The 18,041-nt window shown below is 39.0% G+C and overlaps 1 protein-coding gene and 1 non-coding gene across 2 annotated transcripts; one reads left to right on the top strand and one right to left on the bottom strand.

Annotated features, from left to right (window-relative positions):
- Positions 1 to 325: 325 nt before the first annotated feature.
- Positions 326 to 9,491, bottom strand: LOC135168755 (calpain-D-like). Its single transcript, XM_064133255.1, has 4 exons — positions 8,301 to 9,491; positions 4,344 to 7,752; positions 3,504 to 3,682; positions 326 to 3,324 (listed from the first exon to the last, which is right to left on the bottom strand). Exons 1-4 carry the CDS (start codon positions 8,618 to 8,620, stop codon positions 3,144 to 3,146), a joined length of 4,089 nt encoding a protein of 1,362 aa, XP_063989325.1. The 5' UTR covers positions 8,621 to 9,491; the 3' UTR covers positions 326 to 3,143.
- Positions 9,492 to 9,586: 95 nt separating this feature from the next.
- On the top strand, positions 9,587 to 9,659 carry Trnar-ucu (transfer RNA arginine (anticodon UCU)). Its single transcript has one exon. It is a non-coding gene; the product is annotated as a tRNA-Arg (tRNA).
- Positions 9,660 to 18,041: the final 8,382 nt, after the last annotated feature.

Raw genomic sequence — 18,041 nt, 5'->3', positions numbered from 1 at the left:
GTTTCAGACTTCAGTTATTGATTCCCATGAACAAATTGCATTTTTCATTATAGCCATTTTCATTGGGCAAAATTATTAATACTTTAACAAAGGGTATAAATTAATCAACGATCCGATTAACAATTACGAGGTGTCATTGCTCAGTATTTTTACTATTCAGATATTGCAAGAGCCTTTTGTAATATCAACAGCTACGCATTAAGTAAAATAGATTTGTTTTTTTTTTATTCTGCGAAGACAATTAAATGCCTCGTGTCACACTTACATGTCAATCGAGTGATTCGTCATCATTATAAAATTATCGATCACTAATTATGGGATCTAATTTTTATTTGTTTTCCTTCTCTCGGTGGTGGTTGTTTATGGCACAAATGGTCAGCTCAATTGTCATCTGATATTAATCCTGCAGTCAATGAGTTTTCGGTGATTAATCGTGGCTCACATGCACACACATATGAATCGTCATCTAATTATCTATTTATTGTGATTAATTGGTTGCAGTGAATAGTTTTGCTCTTCAATTTTTGTTTTCCCTTCGGTTGAAATAGACACTAGTTGATTGATTGCATTCGTCGAATGAAATGTTGACGAAAAAACAAAATTGAGTTGAAATTTTTGGTTTATTAAAAAATATTTCGTCGGCATTGAGAGTTTTCTCTCATGACACAGTATCAATTGATATTCCACAACTTCACAATTTTTTTAAATAATAGAGGCGTGCCCTCACGCGTTCTCTAGAACAGGATCGAAATCAAGATGATAGGTTCATTTTTCTTTCAAGTTCATTTTCATTCTCAATGGATGAAATGGTTTTATTTGAACCGAGAGTTACTCTCCTTCGATCAGAAAAGCATCACAGTTCTATTTTTGTTAAGGTATTGTCTCCCAAATAAGTTTTTCTCTCTTTTGAATATCGGAATAAATTTCAATCACTGTACGCCACTCGCACCATTGCCTCGGGTCGTGGAATATGGCAGTTTGACGTTTGTTTACCAGGGATTATTAACTATGCAATTGTTCGAGATGTCTCACAGCACACAACCAATTGACCGATATCATGTAATTCAATTTTTCATAATTTTTCTCCTCTTGAGATGCATCTCCATTTTATTAGTTAAATTTAATTAACCAAGAACCGTAATCAAGTGACAACAGTGGCAGAATTATTTTTAAGATTATATTGAACAAATCACTCAACATTCATAGTATAATTCAGTGATGAAGTCGTAAAACGCAGTGGATGTCATTAATTGTTAATTGTTTAATTGTCTCGATAACAATAGTATATTTTGCAGCCAATTCAGAAAAAGTTTTTGGCTTGTGCGAAGTTTAGCACCAGTCGAAGGCGAGTGATATAATCCCACGAACCAGAAACTGCTCCTCTCACGAGTATCGAACAATATTTTTCATCACAGTGTACGGGAAAGTAGATTTTTTAGTAGAAAAATCTTTTCTCACACATTGTTATGAAAATAATTTTATAGATAAATGTCGCGATAACTTCTTGCAGAGAATTCCTTCAGCAACGAAAAATATTTTCACCCATTTTCTCATAGATTTGCTCATTGTCGAGATAATTTCGTATTTAATCTATTTATCTTTACGACTCCTGTACAGGATTCCAATACTAAACACCAAATTCAGCGAGCACAAGTCAGTGTAGTCAGTTTACCTCGAATATTTTTCAAAAGTTATCAAGGCATTTTTTAATTATGCGCAAACTTCACTTAGTTGACGTGAAATACTCCATTCAGAACAATTCAATGATGAAGTCGCAAAACTTATTGCTATTCTTTCTCCTCAACGATTGGGTTTTGAGAAAAATATTGATTGAGCTTCTCATAGTTTCCCTGGCTGAAAAAAAAATATCTTTTGACTTTTTCGTAAAAATGCACGTAATGCTAGGTGAATAATTCATTAAAATAATTGTTATTGCATAACTCTTACTCTAAACATCGAATTTTTCGAACGTATTTTATTTTGCGAATGAGTAGATTGTTCAGTAAGTGTCACAACTTCATCAAAAAATTTGAACAATCAAGCCCAAGATCTGCAAATACAACTTATTTTGTGCGTTAAACAAATACAAACCGAATACTTATAAACGCTCGAATATAATCTTCACATTATCAAATAACAAAATTATACTCTTTATTAAATATCATTTGTGCTATGAATGCATTTGTATAAAAGAATAATACGAAATCAGTGCGACGACTTAATAAAAATAATAAAATTCTCTCATAATTGAAGACAATGACAGGACACTTAGCCAAACTATTATTATCATTTTCATGATCACATGATTCCCGGATGAATTGAAGGTTGTAATAAACTCTCAGAGTGATCTATATTATTCAACTTCAAACCACCCATGAAATATCATAATGCAATGAAGAATATCTAGGTTCAATTATCGTTAATTGGATAAAAATCGAACATCATTACCATTATGTCAGCAAATATCTTTGGTATCGTAGCACTCTGATTAAATGCATTCACCTTACATGAAATTAATTTAACCACAAATTTTAGGAGAAACAATTAATCATGAGACACAATACAAAATGCTTATTTAATACTTTAATTGACAAAACAATGGAAAATTCGATAAATTAACGAAGTTTGAAACAAAGTGGTCCACGTTTAAAAAAATTAATTTCCTATGCGTCACAGTAAACTTTGTTATGCTTTCTCATGAAGTCCCGACATTCACTCATTACGACACTTAAACGTTACGTTGAGAAAATAATTTTTCCTTTTTTTTTCTTCCTTATAATATTCAAGCAAAAATTGATAGATTTGTCTCTCCTCAATTACTGATCAACATGAACTGTTTTTTTTAACGAACGCAAATATTTTCTCCCCAATTCAATTACGTTAACTTACGGCATAATCAAGTTTCACTGATAATTTAAAAAAACGAGACAATTTTTATTGAACTATCACCTTCATCCACGTCTAAATATCCTTTTTGTCATGGATTTTTTTCATCACATTGAATCATACAGTATCATTTCATTACAATAACGAAAGAAGATGATGAGTTTATTTTCACAGCGTTTAATTATCCCATATCTCAATATCTCCTTCTCTATTTTTTTCAAGTCCTTCAAAATATCGCTGCACAGACGTGTTGTAATTCACGTGATCAGCCGAGGACTGTGCAATCCCTCGACCTGAGTATCAATTGGTGGACAATGCTGAGTATCTGGTGGACCCCAGTCATGTAAGTTACCACTATTTGCTAATCTGTGTGTTAGGCGATGAGCTATGGAGAAGCCACCGCTACCCTCGAGTTGGGTCAACACAATTATTACTTGTCTGAAATCAGAATAACGAATTTAAATGAAAGAACTTATTCAACAAATACGAAATAGATTTTTTCGTGCAGATTTTTCACATCTATTTCAGTCTTCCGTTCTAGTCGTTTAAAAAATCAATGCTGATGAATTAATAAGAGAATAGGAAGGAAAAAATGTTGATAAGAACAATAAATTTACCGATGCAACGGTGGAACACTATCGGCAGTGCGCAATTGACCCCTTGTCGAGACAACATTATAGCTCTCGTGACAATCGCATTTAACGTGAATCCATTTATTGACGTGACGATTTTCAACCATCACAACTAACCCTGCCCATCCTTTGGTCAAATAGTAGGCTGTCATGCCTTCTCTCCCCTGCGTGGAAAAAAAATCAAGCATCAGTTTAATGTATTTACCCACTACGAATCCCTCATAGCCTTCAGATAATATGATAACATTGACAATGCCACCGTAATAAATATGCTTGCATCGTATGTTGACGTTGCCAGTTGTATCATTCGTTATGCATTGTCAGCCCGTTTCAGTTAATCTCTAGACCCCACATAGATAAACGTTTATGAAGGTTAATTGGCTGTTAATAAAAATGAGACGACGACGATCGACGTGGGGTCTTTTAATAAGCAACTAGAGCCTCTTCAAGTGACGGTTAAGACATTTTCCGTCTTCAATATCGATAGAAGAATAATGAAGGCTGTAATTTTAGAGGAAGAGATTTCCCAAAAGTTTTTTTCACCCAGAATAACTCACCAGGCAACGGAAACCTTTAATAATTAATTCAAGGCCAAATACTTTATATAAAAGCCTGATAAATTGCTTTGAAAATTCTGAGAAAATAAAATTGACATTTCTCACGTAATGAAAATGGAATGATGTCGATTGACATGAGGCTTTTTGATAAACAACTAGACCTTGTTTAATTACTGGCGATGGCCTTTCCTAACTTCACTGAAGATATAAAAATTATTTCATAGAAAAAACGTAACGAATTCGATTGGAAGAAAATGATAAAACTCACCTCGTGACGTTGCCCCTTCGCCAACGTCAGACTGATGATAGCATCAGCGAGTACAAAAGCCGGTGGTGATATTTGTTCCACCAGCAATCGTTTTGAACTATGAATAGCAAGAACATATTCAGGATAGCTGGAGGTATCCTCCATCCCTGTGTGCCAATGATTGAACGCCAAACAAACAACAATATACAAATCTCTCTCCAGCATCTTGTGACACCCAACAAACCCCCGAACCTGTCGTTTGCTATGCTCCACAAGTCGTCCCACCTCAGGGGCAGCTGGCGATCTAGTCCTGAATACAACAACACAAAGATCCAACTGCGATCGTTGAGACTTCTCCGAGTTCCTCTGGCCCTCTTGAAATAGTGTAAATTCCGTTTCCGTGGGTTCAAGAACAGTCAAAAGAACGCATGAAAGATGTCGCAATGACGACAATGGAGGTAGGGTGCCTCGAAGCCGGACTTCACTCCATCCAACTCTAGTCTTACATATGTCGATGCAGTCGAAGTACTTGAGGACATCATCAAAAGATATCCAAAATACTCCATCAGACGCGCCATGAGGCATCAACATTTCCCTCAGTTGAGGTGTCCATATGGGACTGTCATCCGACCAATCTCCCTTCCAGCTGTAATGGCCCCAAGGATTCCTCAGCCTGAGGAGTCTGATTCCCTGAACATCACGGACATCAAGAACTGAATATGCATGCCTCGGTCTCAGACCCTTCCTCTGGTACTCTTCCTCATCAACTTTCATATTTCCACCCCCACAACTGGCGCCCATCAGGAACATAGCTTGCCTCGAAGAAAGCAATTGTGCCCAAATGAGATCCTTATCGAGTTCGTCTTCACTCGGTAGTGCTGAGGGTTGTAAAGGCACACTTTCACAAGGGGCGCCAGTTAACGTAGCAAGTCCTTCGATAGCTCTACCCGAGACTAATGCCTCATAGCAACCATGGATCTTGGCGACAGCTTTCTCAATGAGTGGCACCCACAGTTGTTTTCTCTTTGCTTGCGAATAGACAAGATGACCCCTTTTGTCGCACGGCAAAAGATCATCAACGAGAACAGTCGTCCATTTGCCATCCTTGCACAATCTAACCTGATAAGCACCCTCAGGACATGTCTCTCTCATGACCAGGACCCTCTTCACAAGCTCATCACTCTCAGCCAAGACAGCTAATGCCGACAAGAGCCAACAATTACCCAAAACCCCCTGCGATATGTCCGATGGTAATGGGGTTCTAAAGACCGCCCAGGGCAGTGTGGAATCTACACTTGAATCGACATTTATCTGGTGTGGTCTTCTCCATTGAACTACATGGTTATCTTTCGTATCAGCAGGATTATAATACAGTGATTTTGGCGCTGGAGGAAACGAATCATCAACGAATGGTTCATTGGTTTCCTTACAATAACGAACTATTCTCTCCCACTTCTCCAAGGCCTCCCGCTCCTCGATGTGCCTCAGATTTTCCATCACAACGCTCTCCTGTCGCTGGATTCTGAGAGTACTAGCTCCAGGCTCACTGAGCCGCAGCCTATCCCCAGGTGTTTGGGACAGAGTCTTGGAGCTTTGGCACATCTCACAGGTACCATTCGTACTTTTGTTCTCATAGGTGCAAAGTTTACACTGCCACTGAGTTTGCCCGGGTTCTTTGATCCTGGAGTGTCTCTTCTCACCCAGTGACGTGGGCCCATTTCGTCTCACTGAATTTCTACTGTGTCTCGGTGTTGTGACTTTAACGTTGCTAACTCCACCAGACAATCTCGGGCTGGAACTTCGTTGTGCTGATGGTGTTCGATTGTCACGTGGCACCTCGAGAAAGTCCGCCATTGTCTTGCAAGCATTGCAATTCTGGGCGGTCAATGGATTTCTCAGGGTGCACGATGGACATACCCAGCTCTCACCCTTTCTCAGCGTTGGATCCTCCAGATGAGTAACACTCCGGAGCTTTGAACCACCACAAGCTTCGCAAGTTGTTCTCGTAGATGGATTCAATAATGTACACTTTCTGCACGTCCATGCTGGTGTTGGCACTTCAATCTGATCATCAAGATCAGACTCAGCAGTAGCCAGTGTTGCTCTTGGGATATATCTGACACTATCTCTTGACACAACAATGGGTGATTGAACTTTGCCACGTCCACTTACACCGTCCTTAGTAACAGTTATCAAACTAGGCTGTAGCAATGATGGCGGTGTTCTCAATGAACTGCATATATCACAACCAGTTGACCACAGTGGATTGTAAGCGTATGAACACTTTCGACATGTCCACATTCGCTTAAGAGGACTTGTACCAGGTGTATCAACAGGACTTGTTGATTCACTGTGTGCACGTGTTACATTTAGTGCCAATTTACTGCTCTGTTTCTTCGGCAATGGTGGTGGAGTATCGGGGTCACTAATACCAATGTACGAGTACTTAGGCCTAGAATTAAAACCAACAGAGTGAGGTGGTACGGCCGGTGGTTCATTATCATTCAAACTCCGTCGATTGACTGATTTTTTTTGCATTGAACTAGCAACACTCTCGACTTCCGAGAATGAACGTCTGTATGATAGTGGACCAGCTGATGACAGTGGACGTGGCTCCCAAGAGGGTACACTTATAACAACACCACTACATGGTGCTGGACTTCTCGGTGCTTCACATGCCTCGCACTGCTCTAATTCAGGTGCATTGTCGAGTGTGCAATTATCACAGCTCCATAGTGTATCATCAGTACTGTTATGTGTCTCGGCGACAATCAGGCTCGTTGGTCGCTGTACATCGTGACTATCGCCCGTGATTTTTTGAACAACTGAGCCGTTTGACAATGACCGACTCACTTTAGACTTGACACGCTCATAAACCGAGGGACTTTGACGTTTTGGAGAACGTTGCGATGAATCAGATGTATCACCAAATGATAGTACACCTGGTTCCATCGTATCAACTTGCACCAACTGCCAATCTTCACGATGGGTTTGTACTCTGTCACCTCGATTGAAGCCACTCAGTTGTGCCATACCAAGATCTCGATCCAGTACAGCTGCTGAGCCAATATTAGCACAGCCGATGTCTAGTACACGTGACACCAGGCCACATGTCACTGTAGCAACAAGATCAACTTTTGACTCTTGCTTGTTGCTCAGCTTCAGGGCCTTCAATCTTTTACCACGTCTAACACCTATGAGATTACCATTTGTTTGTGCTATTGTTGAACTTGCACCGCAAGCTGTGCAGATGGGAGTTGCACTGCAGCAATTTGTTTGCAAGCAGCGGATGCAAGTCCATCGGGTTACTAGAAGGGGCAGGGAGGGTGATCTCTTTGGACAATTACGCTTGCTTGAAGCGCCTGACCATGAGCCACGACGAGAATTTTTATCGTCGCGCAGGGATGATGATGCTTCGTTTATCTTTGCACTGAAAAATTCCGAGTTGTATGTTAGAATAGTGACGTTACTGGTGGAGGGGAATTTGACTTTTATTGGATAACTTTCTGGGCTCAACAAGTTCTCCAGGTTATCCATAATATTTGACTATTTATAGTTTAAGTGTTGTAAGGGTCCACTTCTACGGAAAGATATTCTGAATTTTGAAAAAAAAATATTCCATGAATTTGTAAAATATAATTCAGTCGTGGTAAAAATTTCGAGACAAATTATTATGCACCGGGGATGGAAATACATTCGTTTTGTCCATTGACATTATTGCAGATATAAAAAAAAATTAATCTTCAATGAGGAGAAGACCTGCTAGGAGAAATTAAATTTTTTTCTTCAAACCAGATATTTTTAGAAAAATGTCGATTTAGCAGGTTTTAAAATAAATGTTGCTGATCCTGAAGATGATTTTATCTTACCATTAAATTATTTCATAATAAGATAATTATTCTCCGACTTAAGTCACGCTCAACCGAGCATAAAACACGATTCATCTTAATCATTACCAAAAAAATGATGAAAAATTACCCAGTAACAGGGAAGTTCGTTCGTTCGTTGTTTTGTCCATTGACACTATCGACTGTATCAAAATAAACATAATCCCTCGTTGACAACGGCTCATTTGAGCTCTGTCTAGGTGGTGGGGTCGGTGGTTGTGAGTCCGTTGATGATGACAAAGAACTGGACGGTGATTGTACTGTCTGCGTTACGTTGACACAACTCGTACAAACAATAGTCTCAATATCATTGACATTATTAACATTACTACTGCTATTATTCACAAATTGATCGCAAGCATCGCAACGCATTGCCGTTTTATCATTTTTATCAACGGCATGCATATCCATAATATGTGAATAATTATGATCATTTCTCCACTCAAAGTGATCATATGCATCACGAGTATCAGTGACCCGTGTGCTTGGCCCCTTTGGCCTGGCCCCTTCTTGTTTACCCGCCACCCTCACCAGACAATTTTCAGTCAGTGTTGTCGACAGTTCCACTTGTAGCGGCCTGTCGACCGCATACTTCTCACCATCTTTGTCAATAGTATTACACGCTTCAACGTCATATGATCGTGAGCGGCCATCTTGCTCCAGGGCACGAGGAAACAAATGTAATAACCGTTCTACAACTGATATCCCACGATTTTTAATCGAACAATGATTTATTATTACATGCGCTTATTATTTTCCGCTGTCAACAAAATCAACACTATTTTAATACTGAACAATTGCTCCAATTTCATCAGCTTGAGGTGCACCAAATTCTCTTATTCGTATTCCCAACCACTCAATTTTATAATTAATCCATCGATTCATCGATGACAAGAGCATTATCACACAGCACTTTATGTTGGAACACTTTTTTCGAAGTTTACTACGGCCATTTGTTGATTTTCTACTTTTTTTTTACACTGTTTTTATTTATTTATTATTGCCATCTAGCTTGTTCGTTGCGATGCCGTTGTGTTGACTACGCGAATGTAATACACAGGGACGTAACAATTGCACGTGAATCGTTGGCGCTGTCGTCGAGGGGCGACTCAATACCCGCCAAAAAAAATTTTACCCAGGTCCTTGGGATGATCGTTTTTGGAAAATTCGAGAGAGAGGAAAGGATCGTTTCTTAGGAATTTTGAGAGGAAAATCTGGTTGTGGTGGGCATCTTTGGAGGGGAGAGTGGCAAATGGTGATCATTGTTCCACTGGATGGTGGACTATTCACCTCGTGGATGCAGTCGCCATCTGGATCTGCTGGCATTTATGTAGTGCTTAGGTTTGTATAATGATTTCTGCACAGCACGACCATCTGGTCCCTGTGGCGCAGAGGATAGCGCGTTGGACTTCTAATCCAAAGGTCGTGGGTTCGATCCCCACCAGGGATGTTATCGGGGGATGTCAGGAACTCCTCTTTTTTTAAATTCTTAATTACGATTTTCGGACAGCGCCCGGGGGTTTCGAGAGACGTTGAGACCGGCGAGATCTTTTAATAGTGATGAGCAAGATTCAAAAAAGAACTGAACGTAGATCAATTGATAATTAAGAAAATTGCATTGATAAAGAGCTGTCCGTATCACGAACTCCGCATTGATTTTTCCTCGCGACTGATGGGGACGTTTCCAGCGGAAAAGTTCTCTATCGATAGCATCTCAAAAAACGATATCCTTACGTAAATGATGTTGTAAACATCGTTCCCGTTTAATTGAAGAAATAAAAGTTGAATTATTTATGGGACCCAGGCAAGATCTCAGGAGATAACGAACTCGTGGCAAATAGAGTCAATGGCAACGGCCACTTCTGGGGAATTGAGTGTCACTCGGTTTGTATCACGCGGTTTTATTAATTGATTAAACGATTCCATTCCAAAGGACAACTACTCCCTGTCTGTGAACTTTCAATATCGATCTAGTTTTGCAGAGTTCAATTACTTATAATCGGTTTACTCCCGATTATCCCATTTAGTGGACTACGGTATCAACTAGATTATGTCGACAGATCCATAGTAATCCGCGAGTTCTTTTGCAACGTACCCTATTTACCTGGTGATCACTGGTGGAAAGGTTTGATGACAATAATAAAATCGTGAAACGCGTTATTGTTGGTGTTAATTATTACTGCGGTCTTTAAAAAGTGAAAACTCCGGCTAAACAGAGAGTACATTTCATTATATTGTGAAACACTCGACTTCAATCAATCGAAACTTGTGAAAATCGAACTTTCTCTTCAGTTTTTTCAGCATAATCTCCGCACCTTGGTGAGTGAATCAGAAATATTTTAATGAATTATCCTCCCCGGTATTTCCTAAAAATTTATCATTGGAAATTTACTACGTCAAAGAAAAATCAGTGGAGGCTGTCAATCTTAGTTCAATTATTTTAATCAAATTCTAATTGTTCGGGAACATTCGGGGTGGATTGTTACGGACTCTCGGCATCGAAAGTGCCACAATATTTGGAAAATTACCAGCCACTTCTCCGTGGGAAGGGAACTCTTCTTTGGCGTTGCATTTGCCAATGCAAAGTTATAAATCACATGCACGTGACGATGAAAAAAAACGCGGATTTTTCCGACTTGCTTCCGAAGGTTTTCCATATGCATATTCCACCTACACATAAACGACAGAGTCATCACTGAATAAAGAAGTAGTTTATTTTCGTGATGGAAAAGTGGAACAAGACACTGCCCCGCGCGATCTCGCTTGAAAAAAAGAAAAGAGGTACAGACCTAAAATTAGGGTATGTTTACTCAAGCTTTGACGGTGACTTCGAAGAATCAAGATTCATAAATTATCATCATTCCAGAAATTCTCAATTTCGTTTAATAAAGTCCGCTAATTGACCGTTTTCTTGCAGGAACAATGTAATCATTTTTTTCACAGTAAAAAAAAAATCCTGAAATCTGGTGGACGTGAATTTCCGCAGCGTCTGTTATAATGAAATGCGGATTTTAATCCGCACACCCACTAAATCCCACGATTTAATGCACATGCAGTAAAATCATGTGTGACGCAATTCCCCGAGAAACTGGTGTTGTAAAGTGGTATGAGCCAGAGGCATTGAGCGAGGTTGTGCCCGCCAATCACGTGGGGTTTTCTCGTGTCTGGTGTTATTGGATAAAGGCCAATACGTCATTACCACTGGTACCATCGGTCCACACACTCTGGGTCTTGCCAGATCAGCGCGGATCAGGCTAGACTGTTTGGCGTCATGCAGTGCATGAATTGACATTACCAGAGTTACCTTGTTATAATCTAGGACTAGAATCATAATGGACATTTCAATTAAGACGATGAGAGAATAATATTCTCGATTTGTTAACGTAATTGCGCAACACTGACGAATGACTAATTCATTATTTATCATTTACCGAGCTTATAGCTTGCTAATGCGGTGCTGCTCTCTGATTGTTTTTATTTACCGCACGAAATGATTTATCGGATCATCGAAAATTGAGTGGAGCGCTTGAAAATCAATCGAGCGAGGCGCTCATTAGCGAAAATTCATCAGAAGTCGCTATTTTCATTGGAACAACTTATTCATCAATTAATGGACTGGGCAAAGGCAATTCGACTCTAGGAATCACTGGCTTTGACGTCTCCGGCTAATGATTCCTAGAGACACACCATTCTGCCCCACTCGCATGCTACTGCGTCATAGCAAAAGGGCTATAATTTTGTCGAGTGCGTGATGAACATTAAGCGATTCTTTTAACCTCATTTCTGAGAAATCTTGGCAGTGGTCCCAGTGTTCGACGATCCACACGGGAAATTTCGCTTTGTCAGGGACAAAGCACCCCTTCCATCCCCCTCCTCACGAAATTGTAAACTCGATCATTTATTTGAATCCAAAAGTTGTCTTTCGCGAGAGTTATTTGAGTCAATCTCGTCGGTGAGGTTTTCCAAAAAATACGTATAATAATGAGATGAATTACCGTTTATTTTCACAGCCAATGGCGTAAATGCGTCAAACGCTTTATGTGCCTCGTGGCATAACAAACATAATAGTAATTTCAGCCTTGAGATTTAGAGAGTATAAACCCGTGGATTTTTTTTTCTCTGTTCAATGACTTATTGAGTAACGTTCATTCTCGGGTGGCAACAATGAAAATAAATGAGTTGAAAAAATATTGGGAATCGGGGTGACGTTGCAAGTGGATCAAGGCTCCACATATTTTCCCAAAAATTTATTTGAGTTATACCTATTTATTTAAATAGGATTTTGCTGGAGATTGATGAACTGGTGTATTTTCCTCAACCGAAATGTTTGAATCGTGAAAACTGGTTCATTTTGTCTGGCTATTCTCTAGGGTAAATAAACTAATCATTGTAAATAGACGGAACGTATAGAGCATTAGCTCCAACTCTTTTTTACGTGAAAAAAAGTTCGGGGATTTCACAAAATCAGCCAGAACATTCAGACAATCGCAGAAAATGGAGATAATAATTCAAATTTCAACGGGGACAGTATTTCTCATTGAAAAAAATATATATAAATACTCTTGTGCCCTTTAAGTAAATAAAGCTGTGAGAGGACAGCCGCCGGTTAAACATTTACCCGCAATGAAATCTAGTTCATTTAGCTCTTGGTGCGGAAAAACGAGAAGCCTCGTATGTGTACGGGGGTCATCGGACGCAGTGCCGAGGCCTATGGCCCAGAAATTCTGCGGAGCATTCGAAGCCAGTGTCCAGCAGACTGGAATGAAAAAAAATTTATGTGGGAGATTATACATATATATACCGGTGGTATCACTAGACTAACCGGACTACATTATGTTATTGGAAATGCCGAGATAAGAGACTCCTCGGGTCAATCACCGGGTTATCAATGCGGACCTGGAGACGAACGTGTTTTCAATGCAGATTTGACACGCGAATACTACCACAGACGTACATTATTTCAGAGTAACGAGAGATACGAGTGAAATAGAACTTTCTTCTTTATTCGCTATAAATTCTCTCACAGATGTGCGAATTGCAACACATGGCGGGAGTTATAAATACCTCGAGGGAGAACCTCTTGACATTTTGTCATTTGGATGAACCTTAGGTGGGATCCCTTTGATCACCATGCACTCTGCTGTATTAAAACTAAACGCAATATTTTTAGATACGCGATATTATCATTATCATGATTCGAGTCTCATGAAATTGTTCGGTTCTTCATGAGAGATGATTAACGTGTAAAGGCACGATTTATTAATTTATTTAAACACTTGATAAAATATTTTTGATTGGACGATATTAAAAATTTCATGGGAACCAGTCGAGGAGATCACGTGATTGAAATGACCTTGAAAATGAAAAACATAAAAATTGTGAATGCACAAAATGGTTCATCGGGTAATTAATGGACTAATCTGCTTAACTCTCCGACTCTAATTCATTAGACTAATGACTGTTGTACGTAATTCTGTGCACTGGATCAGCACGTGGTCTATTGAATTTCATCCGTAATAACTCGGTTTACCCACCACGTGGTCCACACAGCTCCCAGGCCTAACAATTTTGTAACCGAGACAAATACGTTTCTAAATGTTAATACACGTGATGTAAATTACCATATCTATTTCTAGGGAGATAATGGGCGATATCAGTGGGCTCCCCCTAGAACCTTGAGATGTCCTTTCACCCTAAGTAATCATTGTCTGGGTTATTCATCTCTCTGCCAGAATCCAATCCCATCTGAATTTATAATTGAGGAGCTACAAATAAACGGAGAAAACCGAAAACAAGTAGCGAGCGCTCCCAATAATATTAGTTTTTTTATTTCTTGATTAACTATGGGGAATAATTAGAAGGTAACTTTCTACCCACATTGAGTAATGATATCATTTTGACTCTTCGGAAATCAAAGGTTCAATGCAATTGAGTGGAACTGGCAGACAAATTTATAAAAATACTCAAAATTGTGCGCATCAGCTTTTGAAAAAAATCTAGATCCAGATGTGCGAATAATATTGTCTCAATATCTTTATTACATACGAAAGATTGTCTCAACAACTCGATACATGAGTTATGGTCTCGAGATTTATCCTCTCACTTTTCTCACAAAGGTAACTGAAGGCCGAGGTCAATGCATATCGATCGTGCACGCACGCTGAACGTTTTTCCTATAACATTATTCGTTTTCCATGACGTCCATGTTCCGATATAACGTGACAATATTATTGAGTGATCTGGGTGATTTTTTAAACTGATCATCCGCCAATTTGTCCCCCCATCCCATGTTAGATTCCCACCCCTTCACACTTGGCCAATCTCAATTAAATTTCTCTGCAACTTCCAGTAACAAAAGGCCCAAAATATTCAGTTACATCTGTATTTTGTATTGCATTTTCATTTTCTATTTCACCAATGGTTAGTTTATTTTAAATTCACTCGACGTATTCTTTTATTCATTCGGAAAATGTTTGTCGATAGCTTAGATCGCCAGGCGGTTTCAGCAACGAACAGTATCTTTCATGAATAAACAAATGATTTATTCGACTGGAATGATAATAATGAAAATACTTCGTTTCTAAAAATATTGCGTTTGGCCTCAATTCAAAATTGATTAATTAATTATATTCACTTATATATTTTTTGGTTTCGCGTATTCGTGTTATTATCAGTCTCATCGAAGTAGGTTGGACCAATTGGTTTGGTGACAACTAATGAATTGTCCTCGTTGTGCTCAATTTGAAATTTTGTGGAGGTGTTTTCGCGAATTGGCTCTTTTTCCGCACTCCGGAGAAGCTCTGATGTAGAGGCGTATCCTCAGCTGCCCTTTCCCATATTTCACGGATGCTCTCTGTTTGATCCCGTCACCGTATTACTCATAACTCCACCAGTGGAATATCACGCACATGTACCGTATGTCCACGTACCGATTAAGCCAGTGTTAGTCATCGCAGTTGTCCCCATTTCCTTATTTTGGTACGACGTCAGCGACAGCCATTTGGCTCACACCACATGAATAATTTCGAGGAAACGGTTCTTGTTTCGTTGATGAAAATCCACTTTTCCTTATTCCTACGATTTTAATCGTTGATTGATCGGTATCGATGGGCCACCGCAGGAGATGGTTTACGATAAGTGTACCCTAATTCAATCCAAGTCCTATCTATTGAAGTAAAATACGGAATGACTTCGCTGGCTCAGAGGTTACCTTCGGAGTCTAGCATGTGGGGGACACGGGTTCGATTCTCGGTTGACGCAAAATTTTAACATTTCTTTATCGATCGAGTCCTTGTGTTACTGATGTGTGATATTTAACAAACGCATTAGTGTCGAATTGGACTCAAATCAAATACCAGAACAAGCCATGATTCCAGTCTAGTCAATGACTGGGGTATACGATGAATTTGGTAATAAAAATATTTTTTAAATGTTAAATGATCGCTTGAAATATTTTCATTTGAATATTCCCTGACAGATGTGAACTCATATCGCAATCCAAAGTCAAACTTAATTGAATCATGATTGAGAAAAATCATCTCTGCAATGAATTTGAAGAATTTCATCATGAAAAAAAATCAGGAAATATAATTATGTGAATAATTCTGGGAATTGCAAGAATTACTGTATTTTCCGTTAAAATCACTGGCAGTCTCGCAATAAATAAACACTTTCGCCAAGCGCACTTCACTGTTGCGAGATAATCCGCAAAAAAATGGCGAATACTCAGCTTCTGTCACATGTGCAGATGAAATCCTCATTCTTTTAATGGAATGTACGTCGATTATTCCACGGTCGTGGGAATTCACAATAACAAGAATGTAATGAAATAACAATTTCCTATGTCAAGATGATCTGGGGAATCACGAATGCAGAAACAAAGGTCAGGAATAGAAAGTCATTTTCAACTTGAGCATAATGCTGACAAACCTGATGAATAATGTTAAATCGGACAGCGCAGGCTGAATTTAGATTTCACTTTCTATTCCGCAGGGAGTCCTCTTGAATTATGTTTCTGCTGGTAATTTTTTTTCGGAAATATTTGCATCTGTATCCACTTACAAGGTCACTTTTCTTTCACTTATCACCAGCTTGAGACGATTATCCACTGGTAACCATTTTAGCTATATTTTCGGTGAGTTACTTGGAAATTGTTATCACATGATATTTCCTTTGCAACTTGTCACATATAATACCACAAGTGGTTCAAAATTATCGAATATTTCCCGATAGATTCGTTGCAAACAAATGAAGGAGTCAAGTTTTTCAGGCTAAAAAATCACGAGTGCGAAGCACGAGTGATTTTTCCTGAAAAACTTGACGACTTCATTTGTATGCAGGGAACCTAGAGGGAAATATTCTATAATTTTGAAGCTCGAGTGGTATTCAGGGGATTATTTTTCCTATCCAAATTTCGGCCAAGAGAATTGTGCCATGACATGAAAAGAGGTTTATTTGGTTAAGTGTCGTTTGTTTACCAAAATATTCAAAAAATTATCGCTGATATTCGAGGTAGGCTATACAAAATATCAACAAATGGTGCAATTCTATTGGCTGAAATTTGGGTGGGAAAAATAATCATGAAAATTCGTAGAAATATGCAAAATTGGGGCCACAATACCGAAAAAAATGAATTGTCGCTTCGAAATGATAGAAATTTCTTCGAACAAGAACTAAAAACATTTGCGAAAATCGATAAAATATTCTCAACCGAACTAATGCCGTTCCAAATATCTTTTACAACTTCGTCCTTATTTTTGCTGTCCGACAATAAAGAACAGCTGGCATGCAACAGTTACTCTGACCAGCGCAATCTTCTGGGTCATCTAGCAACACTTTAAAGTGAAAGTAAACTCACATGTTCGAGAATTGGTTATTTTCCAAGTTTTTGTTGGCGAAAGTCATAATCAGGAAGGGTGACAATTTTTGTTGTATCTTCTTTAGCGTTCCCCGAGTCACATTGACATTAACGTGAACGGTTTATTTACGTGTTTAACCGTCATTTTCACCTTCGTGATGGCCTCGTTTGACTTAAAGAGTCAAAATGTCCTTGGTCTTCACACCGGAAGTCATAAGTAGCCAGTATGACCTCCCCGAAGTTATTCGGTTGGGCGAGGTTACATTAGATAAGCAGATTTAAATTACATCTTCAGGTGATTTAAACTTATGTTAACTGGACAGGAGAATAATAAAAATTACTGAAAAACTGTTGAATCTAGACTCGACAAATGTCCCTCGTTTGTTTAATTCCGAGCCTCAAAAGCCGAAGAAACCAGTGAGGGTATGGGAGGGTAGGGTACTGAGGGTAGGGGAGGGTAGGGTACTGAGGGTAGTTTGATGAAAATAAATATTTTTTTATTAATAATTAATGCGCTAGGAGTGGACAATGGAATGTTACTTTATTCCACGACTATCAGTAATTTTTCGCGAATATATTGTCGTCTGCGTTCGGCAGGTGATAATTCCCCGGTTATCACTGGAAATATTGAGATAATAGGTCTAAAAACGTTCAACACCCGCTCCGGAACTTCCCGGAGAACACGTTCTTATCGATTTTTGTTACCGACAAGATCAGAGATAAGGGCTAGTTCTTTCGTGCATCTTATCGCCGGCAAATATTTGGCTGTTGATTTGAAACGGCTGTCGGAGCTTCTGTGGTCGAGAACAATCATAAATTTGAATACAACAATTAAATTGTAATCGCGTGGAAACTCATCCTGACTCATCACTTAGGGCGACGTCAGACAATTTGACGTGTACCAAAGCGCCTGATTTCATTTCCCCTCTCCCCTTATGACGAATAGAAAAACGCGAGTGATCTTATGAACCCGTT

This window comes from Diachasmimorpha longicaudata, chromosome 13 (genome assembly GCF_034640455.1).
Source record: "Diachasmimorpha longicaudata isolate KC_UGA_2023 chromosome 13, iyDiaLong2, whole genome shotgun sequence".
NCBI classification, from domain to species: domain Eukaryota; kingdom Metazoa; phylum Arthropoda; class Insecta; order Hymenoptera; family Braconidae; genus Diachasmimorpha; species Diachasmimorpha longicaudata.
Note: the sequence above shows the minus strand (reverse complement) of the source record. Positions and strands in the feature narration are given on the sequence as shown.